Raw genomic sequence first — 15,226 nt, forward strand, 5'->3', positions numbered from 1 at the left:
AACTAAAGTGTCAATTAAACTCTTCTTCAATATCCTGAAAACCTTTTTTCATGCTTCTTTGTCTACTTCAAAAGGATTATCCTTTTATGTCAGTTGTGGCAAGGAACGACCATCCTTAAGAAATCTCCTTCAAAACTTATATAAGCTTGCAAACCCCATAAAACTCCCTTTCTCATAGATAGCATTAGCATCCCATTTCCTCAATATTGTATCCATTCATTAGAATTAATTCTTCCTTATCCAAAATTCACATTTGAACGAATTGACATAGACTTCCTTCTCCTTCAAGATCTACCAAACTTCGTAGATTATCATGATGACACATATGGACTACACCACTACTTTTCTAACGTCTCTTTTACCTACTTCTTTTACTCCACACTATAAAAAAACCATCCAATAAGGAACTATTAACACTAGTTATTACTCTAAACACAAATGCAATAGTGAATCTCACTACTCATAGGTGGTAGTCCTAGTATCTGATTCGAAACACATCTAAATCAAACTCTTCCACCTTCTACAATCCATTGTGTTTGTTTTTCATTAACCTTTGTCAGACAACACTCGTCCACATAACGCTCTACCCTTTCTTTTCAGCTTGATTCACACTCAATGCACATCCAATGACCCACCCTTTTAAATCATGGAACAACACTTCTTTGGTACCACAGTCCTCTAGAATGATATTAGAAGGAAATTGATTCATCCACGTGATTATGTCCCAACCTTGCAAAGGAAACAAATCAAATTGACTTTGAATATGGATCCTTTAACCACCATGAGGCTCACCACACTCCAAAGCATACTTCCACTAGTCGAAGTTGTCCCAAAACCACCCTTTCAAACTCTAACTCCCTTACAGACAAACCACCTTGTTTACACGTGCATGAGACACAAAGGAGTGTGTTGTTTAACCCAAACCCAAAATGCTTAACATAACCACCATTTATGTAACTTACATGTTGAACGCGATCATTTGTACTAACAACTTCACATTACATATTATAAATACCTTTCCAACTACTTCAAACCTTTCCTCTTCTTTTTTTTGTTGATTGTGTTTTTGCATTACTAGTTGCACTTGCTTATAAGAATAATCTTAATGATGGGTTTCTCTCTAAGGCACTTGAAACCCTCTACCTCATGTTAAAGATCAAACCTTTCTCTTGTGTAAGCCAGTTTACTTATAACATCCTTTCTACTCCTGAATTTGACTATTGTTATTGTTGAGAAGATCTAACTACCTCCTACTGATATTGATCTAGGTATAAAACTCTTAATATACATCCCTCCCATCAAAGGTTGGTTTCCCCCCTTACTTAGAAAACACCACCCTGCCTAATTGATCTTCAAAGGGCTGCCTTATCTTAGCGTCCCATTAGAAATTTTATTTTCTTCTACACTCCATGGCCTCTACCCTTTTTAGATTTAACCTCAAACCTTCCACAATTTCCCACCTTCGAGCCTCAAACATTGTCGAGATGTAAAACCAAGTTGATTTCTCAAACCTTACTACACTAGTGTGCACCGATATTCCCCTTGTTCTAACTTATGATATATGATCCTAATAACATGTTCTTGAAGCTCCCTCAATCCAAAACTCGAAATTTCTAACCCATCAAGCTACAACACATTATATCTTCATATCTTTGAAGTAAGAGATTGTCTCAATGGCCTTATCCAATTCTTGTGTGTGTGTGTGTTTGTATGTGTGTGTGTGTGTGTGTATATATATATATATATATCGATTTTTTAATCAAACGAACAGAGATGAAGAACTCCTAAAGAGAAAGTTAGAAAACTCTAAAAAAATGGTTTTCTAGAGAGATTGTGTGTTTTTGAATGATGAAACACATTCCTAACGAAACTATTTATATTAAAACCTTCTAATATTCAAATAATCAAGTCTATGTATTTTTAAATCATTATCATTTCTAAAACGTCAATTTCTAGATCTTTACATATAACATCGTTATTGGTTCTAATCTATTAGGACAAAATTTGGTTTCTAACCTATTATATTAGTTTAAATTTATTTCAAACTACTTTAATTAATGTTTACATTGTTATTTAAAATTGTGGTCAAATTTAGTATAGATTTAGGATTTATCATAAAAATCATCTAAATTATTTTATTTTTTAGTTAAGGTTCTGAAATGTCAAATTTGGTCATTCCCTTTTATATCGTTCTAATTTTGTTTTATTATTCTTTAATGGTTTTTTGGTTCGGTCTTGGTTTTTATTTTTTCTATATGTATATCTTTTCTCATACTTTTAAATTTTATTTATAGATTGATAATATTTTGAATAATTTATCGCCCTATAATATCTATAAGAGAATTAGTTATTTTGGATTGGATGAACCAAAATCCAAAGATTTTTTTAATAATTTAGTTCACCAAAGATTGTTATAAATAGATATTTATGGTGTGACTTGTAACATGACATCATCAAGGCAAGGTGACCTCAACACACAAATCACCAATTAGGAAACCTTAAATTAATTTGTGCTTCCATGTACATAATAGTGCTTTATTAAAACCAATCTATGACATTATGAGAGGATAAAGGCAACTAATCACCTATTAGAACACATATGCAAAAACTAGGTCCATGCGAGACAAAAGTCCATACATATACTATAAATAGACATTATTTACAAGGTCTGTAATTTGATCCAATCATTATTGTATTGATGACTTAAGCATTAAAATAACTATGAGTTTGCAGGCTCCCAAACAAAAAAACTAGGCCGAACAGAAAACATATACAACTAATGTGACCTTCAACCACACTAAAATGAAGTATCAATACTCAACTACCATTTGATTTCTATTTTCAAACCAAACACCATGTACTATTTTTAACTTGAGATTTTATGAGGTACTAACATAATTTTTTGGAGTATTTTCAAAACTTGACACTTTAAAGGTTGTGTTAAAATTTTAAGTTCTTGTGTACTTCTACTTGTGATTTGTAAATTTTTTCTATCTTTGTTATTAATGATTTTGATCACTTGTTTCATTGTATGTTTTCAACAAGTGTTGATAAAACATATATCCTCTCACCCATCAAAACTTTAATTGTGATAAAAAATCTTATTCATCACTTGGTTATCTACAACAAGTCTCTTCAATTTTCACTACAATAGTATTCTGTTTTCACAATCATACATTGTATAATTTTCTATTTCTTTGTTGGTTAGTATTAAAGATTGTATCTATAATATATATGACTGGCATAAGATTTCGTGTAAATTTGGGAGACAAAAATCTCTGTTGTCATTTTACTAATTTTACTAATCTAACTTTTTTTTTACACATAAACGAGGATTGAAATAGTTATTGTTTTCATCTCATCCAAAGTTTGATTAGATAATTGAATTTCTCGTTTGAATCTAATTAAGATTCAAAATAATTTGAATGAAACCGAATTAACCTAACTTCGTAATTCAATATATTACTTTTACTATTGTATATATAATTAAACCTTAGGAAAAATAATTATCAAACTTAAATAAAGTTATATTTTACAAACATATATTTTAAAATAAAAAAATGATTAGAAATAAAATACCATGATGTATAAAATATTTTTATTAATACAAAATAGTTCAACAAACTTATTATTTTTAGAAAATATTAAAAACAAAACAGGTTGGACGGTAAGAAACACGAACCCGAAATCATCATAACAAGTATATTAAATCTATTTTCAAATTAAATTACTAAAAGCTTAAAAAACAATTTGAGTCATATTTTCAATAGGGGATGTAGCTCAAATGGTAGAGCGCTCGCTTTGCATGCGAGAGGCACGGGGTTCGATCCCCCGCATCTCCATTTTTCTTTGAAATTTTATTAAAAATAGATTAAACAGGTTTGATCTAATTTTTATTGAAAATAATCTTTAAGAATCCAAGTATGAAATAATTATCGATTATTTCTAAAAAATAATACATTAAGAACAATATTTAAAAGTTATAAATATCTTTTATCAATAATTTAGTCTAAGTCTTCATTTAAAAAAATGAAAAAAAATCCATATATTCTTTGGTTTTGGGGTTGGACTCCACTCATTATTATTAAATCTCTTCCTTAATTACTTAAAAGAAACATATCAGTAAGATAGGAACACAAACAAAATTTTTAGTTAGATGATAATCCAAAATTGAAAGATGCAAGGAGAAAAACCTGAGTTGTTCTGTCTGAGTATGTAGAGTAGAAAAACAAAAGGAAGCAGAAGATGGTGGGGAACACATGGCTAAGTAGAGCGTGATATTCTTCCATTAATTTTGAACTGAGTTGGTGCAGTAAATACCCAAATAAAGTAAAGAATCGACGTGGATATCATATGCTATATACACGAGAAAAGAACAATACAAAGGAACTTACGTAAATCATTGGCCAAATGGCAACATTTGAGATTTTTGTGCATACAGACACCATCTCACTTCTTCCAGGAATCCAATTTCATAACTAAAATATAGAAAAGCATCAAAAACATTATGTGAGGGACCGCTTAACTTTTTGTTATATACTATGTGCACTTTTAATAAACAACTTGTTTCACCACTCCTACATGCAACCTCTTCAACACATTATAATCTCAGCAATACAGTCAGATATATTCTAAAATCACTCAACACTTTTCCAAAAGTACTTCTTCTTGGTGTTTACCTCTTGTTCTGTTTCTTTCAAATTTAACACATTGGATTCTTCAAAGAAGAGAGAGAGATGTTTCTCCTTTGCCTATTTAAGGATGCAAGCACTAAACCAAATGTAATATTCCAGACACTGGAACTGCAACAAAGTGAAAATGAGTTCTCAAAGCCTCATTTTGCATGCTAATGTGTTTCTTCTTCTGCTTATAGCTGGTTGTCATGCTCAACTTCGAGTTGACTACTACAGAAACACATGTCCAAATGTTGAATCGATTGTTCGGAGAGCAGTTGAGATGAAACTTCAGCAGACAGATGTGACAGTTCCTGCTACACTTAGGCTGTTCTTCCATGATTGTTTTGTTAGGGTCAGCACTGTTATAACTCATTATCTTCCTCTTTTTTCCTTTGCATGCACCACTTTGGCAATAACAGTTGATACTAGAACATGATTCTATTTTTGTGCATGTTGGACAGGGGTGTGATGCTTCTGTGATGCTAGCTTCAACAAACCACACATCTGAGAAGGATAATCCTATAGATCTTTCACTAGCTGGTGATGGATTTGACACTGTGATCAAAGCCAAGGCTGCAGTTGACAGTGTACCTGGCTGCCAGAATAAGGTTTCATGTTCTGACATTTTGGCAATGGCAACTAGGGATGTCATAGCTCTGGTAATTATTATAATAAGCTATAGCTTTTGCAATACAACTTGTAATCAAAATTCATAAATTGTATCATTTGTAAAGTAAGTTCAATCCTAGTATAGCACTTGTCTATACAATGGTTAACAGTACTATATAAAGGTCACTAGAGGCATAGCAAGAAGAGTTTATTACATTATATAAAGGAAGCGAGGGAGATTCAAGAGGGCATTTATTGTTACTGTTGGGATTGAATTAGACAAGTATTTTGGGGAGATTAGGATCCCTGCATAATCCATAGAGTATCATATTTCCTTTGATTTGTCTTAATAGTTTTTTTTGGTTATGTGGAAAATGATTTTATTCCTTGTACAATTAGCTGAATAGAAAATGAACATTCACTTGGTTTCAGGCAGGAGGACCATCTTATGCAGTAGAGCTGGGAAGGCTAGATGGGAGAGTCTCAACAAAAGGAAGTGTTACAGACCATATACCCGATCCTGATTTAAAGCTAGAACAACTGAACCAAATGTTTGCTTCACATGGACTAACCCAAACTGATCTAGTTGCTCTATCAGGTATTTCATTCATAATGAACAAAATACATGTTTTTTTTATATACATTAGGATGACTCAAACATTTGTTTTTCAGTAAGATGGTAAATTTAATCAATGTTCAACTTTTTGGTTTTAATCAATTTTCAAACTGCATTTTAACCCCAAAATCAAGTATGAGCAGAGCAAGTACTGTGTTTTGCATCAGGTCGAAAATCTATACCAAGCTTTATTGCAATCTTACTTTTAACATAACAGTTTCATAATGTGGATTAAAATGAGTGGTTGCAGGAGCACATACCGTTGGATTCTCTCATTGTGACCAGTTCTCCAAACGTATTTACAACTTCAAAGGCAATAAAAGCATTGATCATACACTTAATCCTGCGTATGCAATACAGCTCCAACAAGACTGTCCAAAAAATGCCGACCCCGAAACAGTCGTTCAAATGGACCCAATAACACCAAAGATATTTGATAATCAATACTACAAGAATCTTCAGCAAGGAAAAGGGCTTCTCGCTTCTGATCAAGCTTTGTTTACTCATAAAAGAACAAGAGAGCTAGTGAACTTATTTGCATCCAACAACACAGTCTTTGAAACGTCTTTTGTAAGTGCCATAACAAAGTTAGGACGAATAGGGATTAAAACAGGAAACCAGGGTGAAATCCGGCGTGATTGCTCGATGGTTAACTGAGCTACTAATTGTGACCATGTTCAGATCATTCTGAAATAATCTTATTAATTTCTTCTATTTGTTTGTTTTGGGTTAATGAATACTAAAATTACAGTCAAATTCAGCTTGGTAGAATTCTGATTCTGCAATAGTTTCAGAAGAGACTAGTCGTTTTCGGATGCTTTCAATTCAATTTAATTCAAGCAATCAAAGATTTATTTTTCATGTTACTGCTACAACTGCATTTTCTATCGACATCAGTCTGGTTTGATTCAGTCCTGTACACTTTTATCAAACACTTTCTTTTTAAACTCAATTTTACTTTCACTCCTCTTCCTTTGTCCACGACTGAAAACTAAAACTGAATCAAATAGATAAACTTTTATTCCTAAAGAAGTGTCAAACTTGGGAGCGTTTGAAAATAACTTAAGCTTACTGAAAGAATTAGTTATACCCAAAAAAAAATTACCATAACGTATATGAAGTCATTTACCAAATGCTGCCTTAGTTAAATTTTTTTCAGGCTTTTCTGTTGACATTTATTCTCGTGTACGAAAACCCAGTTTGGAAGAAGTGGAAAGGCAAGAAAATGAAGAATGTGCAGTCAACTGCAATTTTGGCGAGAATTGTTCATAGACAAGCACACACCCAACCCCAAAATGAAAATGAGAGAATCGTCACCAAATTATGCAGAGTTCAATTTAAGTACAAATACTCAATAACTTCTACACAGATATTGTGTTCTTGCTGCCTTACATTTCCTTCCTAACAATGCAGTTTTCAGTTATATCAGTGTTTAGTTCTTCTCAGTGTTGCTCTCCAATTCCCTTCTCAATTGGAGAGAGAAATCATCACTGACATCGTCATCATCCCAATCATCCTCCCACTGTTGAGTCACTTCCTTTCCTTCCTCCTTGTCATACCACTCTGAAAATTGTAAAACAATAAATTGCAACAGAAATAAGAAGAAACATTAGAATGACACCCTCAACAAACCAAGTTGAATATGCAGTTTCTAATCCAAATACCATCACCAGAAATGAAAGAAAACAAAATAATTCAAGCAATTACATGAATCCTAATATCTGCACACTAAGTGTTCATTGCTAACGAGAAACAGATTCAGCAGCATGACCAGCTAACTCATCACAGACCAAAGCCTCATCTCCAATCCGATGAGTATGGCTGAAAATGTTAAAAGCCAAATGGAATATGCACAACATGATTTGTAGTTCATATCAAGCACAATTTATTAAAAAAAAAAGGGAAGATAGTGTGTTTTGCTTCAACGTGGTGCGTGCTGTACATGTACATCTGGAAATTTTAAGTGTTATTGTAGGGCATGGGAGTTACAGGTTGCAACGTTACAATAAATTGTAATTGTTAAATTGCACGAAGTTCTTTCACCCTGTCCATGTATCCCACATTGCTCGTAACTACAAAGCTCACCACCATTACATCTAATAGGGAAAGGAAATTTTAGCCCCATAAGAATACCACAAGGTTCAATAGCATGCCTTAAGTGGTCCATAAATACATCTCAATCAAAAGAAATTTTCTTGAGCCCAAAATGTACAGCATAACGTCCACATAATCATACATAAAATATAATGAACATCAACCGATCTTTCGTAAAATAATTTTTCTGTGTAAAATAACCAAGTATTGCAGATGATTCTTTAAGTAACCAACCAAAAAAGCCCCATAGTTTTTGTATAGAAGAGGAAAGCTGCCCGAATTTAGAGAATTTTGATGACATAGAGCCAACTTTTTAAAAATATATCATAGTTATCTTGTAAGAGGAAAACTGCATGCGTTTTAGGTTTTGATGATATCGAGCCAACTTTTTTAAATATAATCTCTCTACTGAGACCACTGTATCAACACACACATGGTACACATCAATGATGTGGAAATCAAGATCGTAATACGGATTGTAAGATCCTCCCAAAAGACACAAAATTATACACAAAGATATACATGTGATTAAAATGACAGGGTAAGAAAAGTATCTTGTTAATGATAACAATGAACAAGTTTAAACCAAAGGTTCAAATTCATATATCTATACGTCATAACTAATAGATCTAAGACAACAAGGAATCAGTCAGACAACATACAGAACATAATTAACTCACAAGCTGACCTAGCTCCTCAGAAAAGAAATAAAAAAAAAATCTAAATCAAACATTCTGCAAAATAGGAGATGAACAAGGCTGTATAGATTTTTGGATCCTTAAAAGTGTATGCTATCCTCTAGTCAGTCCCTAAAAGCAGAAATATTAAAACTTAGTATGTCAGAGTAAGATTCTTCATACTAGAGTTGGTTTGCTAACAAGACACATTAAGTGATATGTCAGCTGCCAACTTGTTCTCAACTTGGCATGACAAGTAGAGCTGATGTTTCACTTAAAATGTTACAATAGCAAACTAACTTCGTTACCAAGGACTAACGGGAAAGACAAATCTTACTTTAGAGTACTAATTTTTAATTTAGAGGCTTTTAAGGATTAACAAGAAGATGACAAATACTTTCAAGGACTAGAAAGACAATTCAGCCAAATAAACAAAGACAGAAAATAATAAATGTAGGTTTTAAAAGAAATAAACAAATCAAAGTCAAAGAGTCTGACTCATAATCGCAACAAATCCAAAGTAGAGGGAAAAAAAGAGGAGTTTCATATTGCATAGAGTAGACGAGGCACCGCAATAATAGAACAGGGAAGCAAGGAGAACTGCAATAAAGGAAAAGACAAGCAAGGTTGAGCGCAAGCTATAGAGATGAACCACAGTGGCGGAAGCAAGCTATAGATTCTTTGCTCACAATAGTAGACTAAACAAATAAAAAATCATACACAATAGTAGACTTCACAAATAACAAATCATATAGCAAATAACAAAATGTACCTTCAATGCTAACATAAAATTTGTGAGAAAGATTTGAAATCCCTAAAAGATATTTTTTTTTATTATTGATTTTTCTTTCAAATGCTGAATCTCCTAAAATTAATTAATTAATTAAATAAGTAGCCCCAAATTCAGAGAATTATCTGTCTATGTATCATTCCATTGCAGCGCCTGTCTTTCGATGAAGTAAACTAACTAACAAAATTAAGCTTCTGAAGCATTAACTTTGATGATTCCTTATGGATCAAAACGACGTCAGGTAGGTCATTACAAATTCCAAATGTAAAACATTCCAGAAACAAAAATCAAAAACCTAAACAGGGTAAACGAGATTTGCGTGGAAAATTTACCGTCGTTGATTTCAAACTCTTCAAACTCATCATCGTCTTCGAAGAGGTCGATCTTGACGTCCTCGGTGGCTGCTTTTGGTTCAGTTGCCATGGATATACCTGAATCTGCAGTTATTTCCAAGATCCATTCGATGAATTCATAAGAAAAATAAACTAATTTTGGTAAAAACAAAAAAAGTGGTAACAACGTGAGCAATCAAACAAGAATTTTAACACAATGGTACAGTGAAAAACATAATACTCACGAACAAGGTTGGAGTGTAAACCCTATGAACAAGAAACCTTCTGCTCTTGAATCAGTAACGTGCGTTCTGAGGAAAGGTTTCTCTATTATATAGTAATGAAAATTGGGTGGGAATTTAAAACAAAAAAATGCATTTTTAAAATCTATACTATTATATATAAGAGTATTTTAGGTACACAATTTTTTTTTATTTTGGCTCTTTAAATAAATTTTTTGAACTAAAATAATTTTTATCCATTTTAATTTTTGAATGACCGTATTTTAAATTTAATTTTTTTTACTATTTTTTTAAAATTAAAATAATTATTTATAATAAAATTATGCAAATTATTTTTATTTATTTATGGTAATAATATCTTTATTATTTTTTATTTAGCTAAAAAAAGTATAAACATATACCATCAAAACATATGTTTTCACATATTAAAAGGAAAGAAAATTTAAAAATTTTGAGCTTAAAATCCATAGTTCGACTAAGTATAATTATGATTTCCATAAAAAAATTATCTTTTAAATATAACTTCTCTAAATTATTTAAAAAAAATATTATATAGAGTTTATGATTAGAAAAAAATATTAATATAATTAGATAAAAAATATTTAAAGTTAAAATATTAAATGTCTTAAATATATAATTTAAGAACCTAAAAAATAGAGTAAATATATAGAGTTTATAGGTGTTTTAAAATAATTCAATAATATAAATAGAATTTCTTAAATATTTCTCATTAACTAAAATATTCTTTACCTCTTTAAAAACTCATTCTTTGAGTTCTCTCTATCTTCTCTTTAAGATTTCTAACTTTTGAGACATTTGTTCGGCGATTAGAAGATGTCTAGGAGATTACGACAATGAATTCTTCATTCTCTATCAATCGATCATTCTGATTGAGTAAGTCAATTTCTGCTCATTTTTTGTAGTTTTAGTTTAAGACACATGCACAGAGGATTCCTCATATGTGTGACTTGATCTCTTTATCTAGTTCCTTATCGATCAATGGTCCTAAGGACCTATCCTGATCATGATTATGTGCTTTGTAGGCATTCCTAGAGTTCTCTGAACTGATGCAGGGATAGTGAGCTCAATAGAGTCATTATGTCTTTCTAATCAGGTAAAGGAAGCTAATGATTGTCTTCAATTTTGAATTATGAAGTATGATTTGGTGGTTACTATTATGTAATGTTATGTTGGTTGGGTTATAATTGAAATGATTGTTTTAGTGTTAATTATGTTTTGATAAGTGTGCTTGGTTATTTGATGCATGATAACATTGATGATTTTGATTTGGACATGAATGAGCTTGTGAATGTTGTTGTTATGAAGTATAAATAGTATAAAATTGAAGTTGTAATGGGAAGAAGAGAGTATACTGAATTATAGGTTGAATTTGATCTAAAAAAGAGGTTTTTATAGACGAGAAGTTGAGGTAATGGTCAAATAAGGAAAATTGTGTTTTTGGATCTGTTTTATAGTCATTTGAAACTTGTTTAACCTTTAAGTTAACTGATATCTAATGTAGAACTAGTTTGTAGTTGATAGGTCGAGTTTTGTATGATTTTTGATTCATTTTTGGGGCTTTTGACTAGTGAATTTTAAAGTAGAAGACTTTGGGTCTGTTTTTGAGTCAATTGTTACTTGTTTAGACCCTTAGTTTACAAATTTTAAAGTAGAATTGATTTTAGGTGCTTTTGAGGTTTTGAGTTGGTTTTGGTGCATCTAATTTCTAACTAAATGAGCAATTTGGTTCTCTATTTTCATCTATAAACATGTTTTTCGTATCAATCTTAGTGTTAAAGATCTCAAATTGGTCATTTGGATAGGTCCAAGATGCACCAGAATAAAAAAAATCAGGTTGTTGTAAAAAATTGACAAGAATAATCGATTATCTCACTTGATAATCAATTATTCCAGTCAGAATTGCATCCTTTCTTCAAAACTCTCTAGAATAATCGATTATCTTTCCTGATAATCATTTATTTCAGTCTAAAGGTCATCTTTGCATGAATTTTCTTTGGAATAATCGATTATCTCTTAAAAAGCTTAAAATTTAATTTTTGTTTCGGGCGTCTTCTATGTAGGTTGGTTTTTGTTATTTTATTCTTTTATGTTTCTTATGGATGAAAATGTAAGGCTTGTTTAGTAATATCAATGGAATTTTTTTGAGGTTTTAGGCATGATGTTATGTATGTTTCTAAGTATGGTTTGAAAAGAGTTTCTAAGTTGGAAGTTTAGTCTTAGGGATTATCTTGACACTCTAATTGTCATTTATTCTCAATTAGAGAGGAGTAATCATGTGGTGAGAGTAGTAGGAGATATTAGTCTAAGTGTTCCATTATGGCCTAAGACATGGAATTGACTAACCTTGTGTGTGGGGTAGGGTGAAACCCATTGACAATGACTCTATAGAGAAGTAGAGGCCAACACAAGTGCATAACCCATCATAGCTCGACATTCATACTTTTATCCGGATGGTCAGGTCTAGGTTAATGGTATGCTTAGGATATTTATTTAACTTTGTATGAAATGTGATGTCTGATGAATCTTGATATCCTGTGTTTGTTTCTTTTAATATTAGATTACCTTTGTGTGTTTCTTTGTTTGGTTGTTTGTGTATGTTTGATTTCTTTTTGCAATGATCACCTAGTTGGTGTGAGCAGAGAGTGACGACGTCTCAAAGGAGCAAACTTTGGGAGATGATGGAGCAGATGTGTAATTGAGTAAGTAGTTAGGTATTCTAGTTTTATTTTGAAAGACCTTATGTAAATATTTCTTTTATTTCCTTTGGCATTATATACAAAGAATAAAATTATAATTATTTTGGATGACTGTATGGATATTATATATATATATATATATATATATATATATATATATATATATATATATTCTTTGATTTTTTAACTATTCTACTTTATTTATCCATTGATAGTTCTTAAATAGTGTTTATACTATTTAAATGAGATGTTACAGTTTTTGTATCAGAACATGTCTATCTTAAAAACATGTAGGTTATGAGTGTACCAAGTTTATATTGTGTACAATTAGTTGTGTTTAGTTAGTATTTCAGATTCTTTGGATTAAACTGATGGCTTTTATCTATGTGAGCATATTATGGCACCTAGGCTTCCTCCACATCTACCCACAAATTCAGATGATGTAATCCTTCGTGGTGGCAATGTAGTAGCAGAATGCTTCATTATTAGTTTAGCATAATACAATAGCTTTGTAGTAGTTGAAGCTGCTAGAGTGTTAGTCGATACATAGCAAAGGTAGCATGTTGCAGCCACGGGTCAAATGGGAGAAGCAAGGACTACAGTTGGACCCTCTCATACTCCACCTACTCAAGCTCAAGAGTGGAGTTTAGAGAGCTTTCTACAAATCCATTCGGCTAAGTTTAATGGGAAGAGAAGCCTAGATGAAGCGGATCAGTGGATGAGGGACATGAAGAGAATTTTGGATGCGAAGAGATGTCTTGCAGATAACCAGTTGGCTTTTTCCGAGTACTAGCTTACGAGAGAAGCTAGTCATTGGTGCAGCAATGTCAAGATGTTGTTGCAAGAGAGTGGAAAAGTCATTACTTGGGAGTAGGGATGGCAACGGGTTGGGTCGGACACGAATAGTGCCTACCCGCAACCCGACCCGCCGAATAAAACTATACCCGCTACCCGCTTGGGTACCCGTTTAGAAAATATCTGCAGGTATTAAAATACCCGTGACTACCCGCGGATACCCGCAAAAAATAAAAAATATTTATATATTTTTTAAATAAAATAACAAAAAGTATATATAAAATATAATATAAATTAAATTAAATATAAATTAAAATTTAATTTTAATTAAATTTAACCTAATTAGATATAATTTTATTTTATTTTTAATTAAATTTAATTAAAAAATATATAAATTAAATTTTTTATTACTTTTTGTGGGTAACAAGTACCCGCGGATTGGGTAGTATACTACCCATACTCGACCTGCTTAGAAGCGAGTATCAAAATATCCACTACCCATTTCCCGTGGGTAGTAAATATTTGCGGGTAGTAACTACTCGTCGTGGATTTTATCCACAGATACCCGTGCCCGTGGATTTTTTTGCCATCCTACTTGGGAGATGTGAAGTACCCGAAAAATAGTAGAAGGGGGTTGAATAGTGTTAATGGAAAACTTTTCGCAATCCTTCTGATATAGCACGTTATCGAGCTTGAAATTCTTCTTTTAAATGCTTAGATGCTCGACTTAATGAATGTTGGAAACTGATAGTTGTTTTTATCATGTTATTCAAAATATATATACTGCAGCGCTTTGTAAGAACTTCACTTATGAAAGGTAATTGTTTAGCATGGAAGATTCTTGTATTTGTAAATAAAACACAATTGCAGGTTTTTATAAGAGGGTCGTTTAGATAAAGAAGAGATAATTGCACAAATATTTTTATATTGGTTCACTCCAACTGAGCTACGTCTAGTCTCCTTTGTAGAGGGTTCCACTATAATCTTTACAAGATTACAACTAAGTATTCTCACCACTCTTGGTTTTAGTATTCGCACCACTCTTGGTACTAGACTACTGCACCTAGATTTCTCAATTCAAACTGAATTCAGTTATAAGTGTTTTGATTCTCTTCAGAATTGCAATCAACGATTGCTTACAAGTCGTTCAGACTATAAGAGAGGATACAAACAATACAAAACAGTCTAAACACTCGCAAACGTTTATCTCTTTACTCTTACAATAGTAACCAATATAACAATGAAGTTGGAAAGTATTTCTTTTTCTTTTTACTCTTCTCTTCTCTTCTCTTCTCTTTTTCTCTTTTTCTCTTTTTCAGCTAAGATGTATTCTTTTTCTTGAGCTCTTTCTTTTCTTCTCTCTTGAATGCTTGTAGGATGGATTTTTCGTTGTAAGCTTTTTCACTTGACTATCATATTAAGCTATCCTCTTGATCTTTCTTTTGAAAGCTCTTCTCTTTAAAGAATTCATAGATATATGTCCGTAAGACTTGAGCTTTTAGCCTTGATACTCGTGCTTTCTCTTTCTTCGTAGAACAACCGTTGGGTAAGTCAATTTGTCAAAGCATACATGTTTTTTTCAGTACTTTTCTTGAGGTAGGTTATACGTTCTTTTTAGGCTTGACTTCAAGTGAAGAACATTTTGTGAATATCTCCGTTGTCTATAACGTCTACTTTT

At 32.0% G+C, this 15,226-nt stretch overlaps 2 protein-coding genes and 1 non-coding gene across 3 annotated transcripts; 2 read left to right on the forward strand and 1 right to left on the reverse strand.

The window, feature by feature from the left end:
* The first annotated feature begins 3,769 nt into the window (after positions 1-3,769).
* Positions 3,770-3,842, forward strand: TRNAA-UGC (transfer RNA alanine (anticodon UGC)). The gene has a single exon. It is a non-coding gene; the product is annotated as a tRNA-Ala (tRNA).
* A 924-nt stretch (positions 3,843-4,766) lies between these two features.
* LOC108336369 (peroxidase 45) lies at positions 4,767-6,615 on the forward strand. The gene is made up of 4 exons (XM_017572800.2): positions 4,767-5,028; positions 5,138-5,335; positions 5,718-5,883; positions 6,152-6,615. Exons 1-4 carry the CDS (start codon positions 4,819-4,821, stop codon positions 6,556-6,558), a joined length of 981 nt encoding a protein of 326 aa, XP_017428289.1. The 5' UTR covers positions 4,767-4,818; the 3' UTR covers positions 6,559-6,615.
* Positions 6,616-7,127: 512 nt separating this feature from the next.
* On the reverse strand, positions 7,128-10,146 carry LOC108337203 (protein DSS1 HOMOLOG ON CHROMOSOME V). Its single transcript, XM_017573676.1, has 3 exons — positions 10,040-10,146; positions 9,795-9,899; positions 7,128-7,464 (listed from the first exon to the last, which is right to left on the reverse strand). Exons 2-3 carry the CDS (start codon positions 9,883-9,885, stop codon positions 7,334-7,336), a joined length of 222 nt encoding a protein of 73 aa, XP_017429165.1. The 5' UTR covers positions 9,886-9,899; positions 10,040-10,146; the 3' UTR covers positions 7,128-7,333.
* Positions 10,147-15,226: the final 5,080 nt, after the last annotated feature.

Source organism: Vigna angularis, chromosome 7, assembly GCF_016808095.1.
Source record: "Vigna angularis cultivar LongXiaoDou No.4 chromosome 7, ASM1680809v1, whole genome shotgun sequence".
NCBI lineage: Eukaryota > Viridiplantae > Streptophyta > Magnoliopsida > Fabales > Fabaceae > Vigna > Vigna angularis.